We start from the raw sequence: 7,500 nt of genomic DNA, 5'->3' as shown, positions 1-7,500 counted from the left end.
GGGCACTGTACTTGTGGCTGGGAGCCTGTGGACACACACATTTAAATGCTTTGATTTACCTAGTGATCCAAATACTCAGGGAAGAGTCACTGACAAGGTGACAAGGTGACACACACACACACACACTCTTGTCAACAGCTCTTCTAACAGCTAGACTTGCTTCCATTATCTACTTTTGTACTCAGGTTTAGTGGGAAAGAGATGTTTGAGTTCAGTGTTGAATGCGAGTGAGGATGGTTGTGCCGTGTCGTGCCGTGCATACCTTGGGCCGGGAGCAGGGGTACTGGAAGAGGTGCACTTTGCAGAAGTCGTCTGCGAGGGCGATAACCTTGCGGTTGTGAGACCTTATGAGGGCATTAATGTCTGTTCCATCAGATCCCTCAGGCCACACGCCTGCAAAGGAAGAGCAATGGAGGAGGTTTATACAGGCACAGGCACACACACACACACACACACACACACACACACACACACACACACAAAGCTGGACAGACAGTCAAGCAGTCAAACACATCTGAAATGACCTGAAACACTCCAGGGTGCTATCTGCTCCTCTAACAACAGGTGTGAGACAGACCAGAGTATTTTTCCATCCTCAGGGTGGGCGAGAGAGAGAAAGAGAAAGAGAGAGAGAGAGAGAGAGAAAGAATGAAAGAAAGAAAGAAAGAAAGAAAGAAAGAAAGAGAGAGTGTATGTGTATATAGGTTTGCCCTCTGTTCGCTCAGTTGATGTTTTAAATATTAAATATGTCAAGATTATTTATTCTGATGAATGCGTATGTAAAAAGAAGTTGAGTGTGGTTGGAAGGAAGTAGACAGCGAGCGAGAAAAGAATGAAGTCAACAACACACAGACCACAGGCACTTACCGAACACATGGAAGCCCAGCACACACGTGTAGGTTGCCCAGTCAATGTCCTTACACTCGGAGCGATTCCTGATGAGCTTACAGCCAGTTGGAATGTCCCCTACAGAGAGAGAGAGAGAGAGAGAGAGAGAGAGAGAGAGGGAGAGAGAGCAATATTATAAAACAAGGAGAGAGACATGGAAGTTTTATGAGGACTTCTGTTACTCTGTATGTGTATTTTGTACCAGTATCAAACAGAATTCCAAAGGTTATCATTTACAACCATAAAACCACAATTTCCAGTCAAAAACACACAGAGGCAGTTGATTCCAAACGGGTCAACCAAAGCGGTGATTACGGTTTCATTTGCCTTCCGTGACACACAGAGTAGGAACACGGCATGACATGACAAACAGTCTGAGGCACTGGTTTATTTTGTTGAGCTCCGACCTCTACCAGGAAATGGTTGTGGCCGTGCGTCAATACAGGAGGTCACAGTAAGGAGAGTGGACGGTGCAGCCATTTGTGTGTGTGTGTGTGTGTGTGTGTGTGTGTGTGTGTGTGTGTGTGTTGTGTGTGTCGTGTAAAACAGTAAATAACAATAACTGATGAATCATGTTGCATTTCCATGTGAGGGTGTGTGTGCGTGCGTGTGTGTGACTGAATGTTTGAAGTGGCAGGGAATAACAGTAAGCAATGAAACCACCATTTTGCATGGGTGTGTGGTGCAATGAATACATGCAATATAACCAATGGTGGTGTGTGTGGATGTTTGCCTTTCTGCATGTGTGCACCTGTGCATGTGTGCAGTTATTAGTGTGTGGGCCTGCATATGGTTTACACATGTGTCTTGTGTGCGTGTGATCATGTGTGTGTGTGTGTGTGTGTGTGTGTGTGTGTGTGTGTGTGACTAAGTTAAATGCTTGTGAACACAGGGGGTAACAGTAAGCAGAGAAAGTCTTCTGTGGTACATGGCGATAGTGGGGATTGTGGTTGATGACACACTGTCTCTGGACTTCGGGAATGCTGAAGTGTGTGTGTGTGTGTGTGTGTGTGTGTGTGTGTGTGTGTGTGTGTGTGTGTGTGTGTGCGTGTGTCTATTTGCCACCACATTACTGTACTATAACACACACTCTCCACACACACACACACACACACACACTGGTTGGTAACTCACAGTAGAGGATTTCATAGTCTCCTGAGTTGGACATGATAAACTTGTTGTCGGGGGACCAGTCAAGATGTGTGATGTAGCTGGAATGTCCCTGGAGGAGGAGAGATAGAAGAGAGATGGAGAGAGAAAGAAAAGAGAGAGAGAGAGAGATCCAAATATGACTTTAAAAATACATACCTCATTTGCGGCTATTATGATTCAGAGTATTTTGTGAGACAACAGGGTGTGACCTCAGAAAAGGACACTGGCACACACTTGCTCCATTGCACACACACACACACACACACACACACACACACACACACACACACACACACACACACACACACACACACAGACACACACACACACACTTTAATTTCAGTTTGTCTCCGTTGGCACATTTTCTCATTTCTATGGAGTCTGATGGCTTCCCTCCGACAAATATATATGCCAACATAGCAACAAGCACACAAGCATATGCACACAGAGAGAGGAGGACAGAGAGACATACACACATACACACACAGCACATACATGATCATATGCATTTACAAATACTCTACACCTCTCTCTAGGTACAAATACTGTGCGTGCACACACACACACAAACACACAGACACACACACACACAAACACACACAAACACACACACCAAGCTGAATGTACTGTAATTCCTGACAAAACAATGATGATGACATTTCACAGTAACAGCAGTTCCACTCCCTAAGGCTCTCCTTGAGCGTTTAATGTCTAGACTTAGTCTGCTTTAAAAAAAAAACACCCTTCCTTCACAGTATATGACTGTATGTTCATACATAACCAGTACACCCTCTCAGCTCGGTGTAGACATCACAGAAGCCGTTGCCTGTGGAACTCTACTCAGCCCAGGACCTCTGAAAGCTTTTTGATGTCAGCTGGGCAGGCCATTTCCCTGCAATGTGTAGTAGCACTTTACTTGGTTTGATGGGTTTGCCTTCTTGTGATATGTACCCACAATCCCCTCTGTTTACCCCCAGCAGACAGACAGCCACACACACACACACACACACACACACACACCTCACAGCTTCCAGACGCTCACCTCTCCTTCACACTCACACAGGGGTGTATGTGGAGTCTGCCAAAGGCAACACCGCATTGGCTCAACTTCCCTCGGTCCTGTCTGCCTTTCTCCTGCATGGCTGCTTGGTTAGCCTTGAACATGGACAACGGGAGCTCTGTCCTCCCCTTGGTCATGAGTCCTGTCTCTTTTTCTGTCTTTGTTTCATTGTGTCTCTCTCTCTCACTCTCGCTCACACGCGTTCTATCCCCACCTCTGTTCTGTCTCCAACATGCTGTTCCTCCAAGGCATGTGCACAGCGTCTCACAGACACAGGAGGACAAGCAGACTCAAATCCACACGCAGAAAAACACAGACACAGTCACAAACACACACACACACACAAACACAGATTGATCTCTCTCAATCTGTCCATCTTACGTTTTCTGGAATGTGACTGCTGGTCTGTGTGCCAGTCTGCTTGGACCTCAACTGATGATTTGACATTCATGCACGTGCATGACTACACACACACACAAACTCTCTCTCGCACGCACGCACACACACGCACACGCGCACACACACACACACACACACACACACACACACACACACACACACACACGAACACACATGAACACACACACGAACACACACACGAACACACACACGAACACACACACACACACACACACACAGCTATAAATTTGGTGCAAATAGCAGTCATCCAAAACTCTAACCACAAGAAAATAACCTTGACCCAAATCCTGCTCCTCACACTAACACTAGTTGGAGCCAAGAGGCAAAGCCACACACAGGGAGGGAGAAAACCCAGGGAGAAAAATGAAAAACCACAGAGAGAGAGAAGAGAGTTCACTCTAATACTATGAAGAAAATGGCGAAAGCAGAAGTCACACATGGACAAAGAGTAGCGTGAGAAGGACGAAATGGATAGAAAGCAGAGAACACTGAGGGCCAGATGTACGTACATTTGCGAACGTAGCGTTATCAGCGTCATGGACAAACCGCAGATTGCGAACGCTGTCAGACCCAAGTTTCCGTCGTATTTATGAAACTAATGTAAACTGCGCCTTTCTCTGCCTTTCTCCGCCCATAAACGCAATTTACGAACGTCCACAACTGAACGGCAGAGCCTACATACAAGCGCAGTTGAATGAAGTTAACTGATGACAACATTAACAAGAATCAAACGTTTAGAGATCATGAAATAATACCATACATGATAAGATGTCAACAAGTAGGGAGATAATGAAGATCAGTAGTTTTACTCAAACTACTTGTGCACGTAGGCTATGGAAAATTGATCAAATCTAGCAAGTATGAAAGTTTAATTGAATGACGTGAAAGTGAAAGTAAGACATTAATTCGAAAGGCCAACGAAAGTTAAGGTTGCTCTTAATAGTACAAATACGTACAAAACTGGTGCTCTAAATAGCGATTCTGTTGTCTTTGAAATGTTCCCTTATCGATGCATTAAACTAGCCTAGAAATCTAGACGCACCCTAGCGGCAGCAAATTATATTTGCTGCCAGGGCTAGTCTAGCAACTCTCCGTTGGCTTGTGAGCTCAAAAAATTAAACTTCTATCAGGCCAATCAAATCGTGTATAGAGTCGTGGGCTTAACATAATGATTGATGGCAGAGTTGCAACGGTTTGGCTTGAATTCCCTGCTACTTGAAAACAAATAAGATGGATGTTGCTGTTGGCGAACAGTGTGACACGAGTTAAGCTTTTATGAAGTTGGCAAAAGTTTGAACGAGCCAACTAGCTCCGCTGTTGGGAAACGCATGGGACTCATAGCGCTGTCCTACTACGTGCAGAGGGAATTTGAAAGACAACCGATTATCCCGCCCCTCGGACTGAGCACTGCGAACGGTGAGTGCCCAGACCCTACATTTTAATGTGGGTCTGGCTCGTCAGGCTAGCATTACACTGCAATTTAGATTAACACCTGCTTTTACAAGGCGGAAGTATTTAGGCGCAGAATAGACGTGCGCTTTCAGGAGCAGTCTTTGTACATACCGCGGAATACATAATTAGGCGCTCTTTACGCTTCCTCTCCCATCTTTTTACACTAAACTCCCACTTTCCCCTGGATCCTCCCATGAATGCATATGCATGACACAAAAAACGCAATTAGCCATTGTCAGCTCCCGCGACAGGCAGTTTGCGCTTTTACATCATTGCGGCCTGTTTGTATCCGCAATGATTTTACACGCACGTTACAAAACAAATACGAATGAAGTGGGCGCAAAAGCGTTAGTACATCTGGCCCTGAGAATCAAGGAACCAGTTGAAGCCAGCAGGAGGATCTGGTGGACTGCTGCAGCAAGTTATTATAAACAAGTAATCATTTGGTCGTTATGCTTCATGTTCTCTTGGCACCATGGTGATATGAAAGACGAGAAAAGGAGAAAGAGACAGATAGAGAGAAAAAAAGAGACGAATGGACAAAAAATAAAGACACGCTGGCAAGGCTCGGCCTGATTTAACCACCTCCCTGTGGGGTCCTCTCTGGCTTGGGTCAGGACCGGTCATGCACCATAAACCCCCTCAGCTCTCCCCTATCACCCCATTTCACTTCCATCAGCACTTCACTCACAGTTACTCCACACACAACCCAGGGCCCCTTCACTTTGATTCATGTCCATGCTAACGCTAATCTCACACTACCAGAGCCTCCTGCAGTAGTGCTAGTCCTCAGGGGCCTACTTGGGGCCGTGACCTCCACCAATCGGCCCATCGTAAAGGTGTCAGACACCGCTGGGCAGGGGAGAAGCTAGGAGAATGGCCGAGGTTAAGCCAACAAGTCCTGTCCTGTCATGAACAGCCATGAGCGGGCCAAGGCAGCTCTACATATGACTTGTATTGTGCTATATGCAGACATACATAGCTCAGCAATGCCAACAAGCATAAAACATGCACACACACACACACACACACACACAGACACGCACACGCAGTACTTTGTGATGTATTGGAAAGGACACACACATGCAAATATCTTTGGCCAGACATTATGGATCTGCAGAAGACAGCGTGCCTTTGGTACAGTACAGGCCCCAACTGGGAGCCAGGACTGAAGCAGCCTCACAAAGAAACTGGTTATTTCATGGTTAAATCATGCCGACCACACATATGATGACAGCTGGCCTATTTGAAGGGGAATTCATATCCCACTGGCGTGTGACTCAGATTCCCAGTTTGCATGCCAGCCTGGGGACGCACTCCCAGTGACAAATACACACATACTAGTTTTCCTAGTGAAACAGGGCCTCTTCAAAAACACACTGTGGCTACTAAGGCCAGATCAAGACTGGGTGGGACCCATGGTGTGGTTTACTGGGGAGAGATGGGAGTTTTGTTGGATCTCTGATGCTCAGATGCTAAAATCCTAGATTTCTGCAATGTCAAGAGCATGCAGTTGCAGGATGTAGAGGTCAAATGGGACACAAAAAACAATGAACTCAATCTCTTTTCTAGATTGATAGAAAGGCCTGTTGTATTAATCTCCAATGGCTGGTTATGATGCCCAATGTTCTATGGTACCTAATACAAGTAGCTGCAGCTAACTGGTCTTGTGGTGATGACAAATCCAGATTTTAGACAATGACACAGATGCCGGTTTAGGTAGTTTTATGGGGACAGCAAAGAAATAGCAGGACTTAAGAAAGCAAACACTTACCGTGCACTTCCCATATCGGCTGTATTTTCGGCCTTTGTCCGACACTGTGTAGAGGTAAATGAAGTTATCATGTGATCCCACTGCCAGCAGGGCACCATCTGGGGGAAGGAGAGAGAGAGAGAGAAAGAGAGAGAGATAGAGATAGAGAGAGTGAAATAGAGAAAGAGAGAAGGTGGGAAGAGAGAGAGTGGAATAGAGAAAGAGAGTGCTTAGCACAGAAATTCATTCTCGCTGCTTTCACCAAGCCACAAGTATGACAATAAGCCAGTATAATACCATCATGGAGAATAGAGTTACACACAGCCATGCCAGTCATGCCAACGACAGCTTTATGGTGATCTCACGCGGGCTACTGAGAATGCTGTGACGGAATGTGAATTTGAGTGTGTGTGTGTGTGTGTGTGAATGTGTGTGCCTGTGTCTGAGAAAGATATTAAGCGTCTAAAGTTTTGTGTGTGTATGTGTGTGTGTGAGTGTGTCTGTGTGTGTGAGTGTGTGTATGTGTGTGTGTGTGTGTGTGTGTGTGTGTGTGTGTGTGTGTGTGCATGATTGTTTCTGTTTGGACAAACTCACCAACAGAGTAGCGCATAACAGACAACTGTTCGTTGCCATCTGTGTGTATGGCCACCAAGTCCCGTGTCTCAGCATCCAGTGCGTACCACCTGACAGACACACACACACACACACACACACACACACACACACAGTCAGCCAAGGAATTGTACATTCAAATGTGATCTTGTGCAGATGAGAA

General features: G+C 45.9%; 1 protein-coding gene across 4 annotated transcripts in view; it reads right to left on the bottom strand.

The window, feature by feature from the left end:
* The window catches only part of eml4 (EMAP like 4), a 73,784-nt gene that overhangs the window by 4,959 nt on the left and 61,325 nt on the right, over positions 1–7,500 (bottom strand). For all 4 annotated transcript variants that reach the window (XM_076285759.1, XM_076285756.1, XM_076285758.1 and 1 more), the window contains 6 exons: positions 7,320–7,408; positions 6,747–6,844; positions 2,023–2,110; positions 868–966; positions 263–393; positions 1–25 (listed from right to left, as the gene is read on the bottom strand). The exon at positions 1–25 is cut by the window's left edge and continues 4,959 nt beyond it. In XM_076285759.1, coding sequence (XP_076141874.1) covers positions 1–25; positions 263–393; positions 868–966; positions 2,023–2,110; positions 6,747–6,844; positions 7,320–7,408 — 530 coding nt within the window. The remainder of the gene's footprint in view (positions 26–262; positions 394–867; positions 967–2,022; positions 2,111–6,746; positions 6,845–7,319; positions 7,409–7,500) is intronic.

The sequence above is a fragment of the Alosa pseudoharengus genome, unplaced genomic scaffold (genome assembly GCF_046254945.1).
Source record: "Alosa pseudoharengus isolate Yale_2024_CS ecotype anadromous, Long Island Sound unplaced genomic scaffold, YU_APseudo_1.1 YU_APseudo_1.1_scf_15, whole genome shotgun sequence".
Classification (NCBI taxonomy): Eukaryota; Metazoa; Chordata; class Actinopteri; order Clupeiformes; family Clupeidae; genus Alosa; species Alosa pseudoharengus.
The sequence above is the reverse complement of the archived record's forward strand: the minus strand, read 5'-3'. Positions and strand labels throughout refer to the sequence as shown.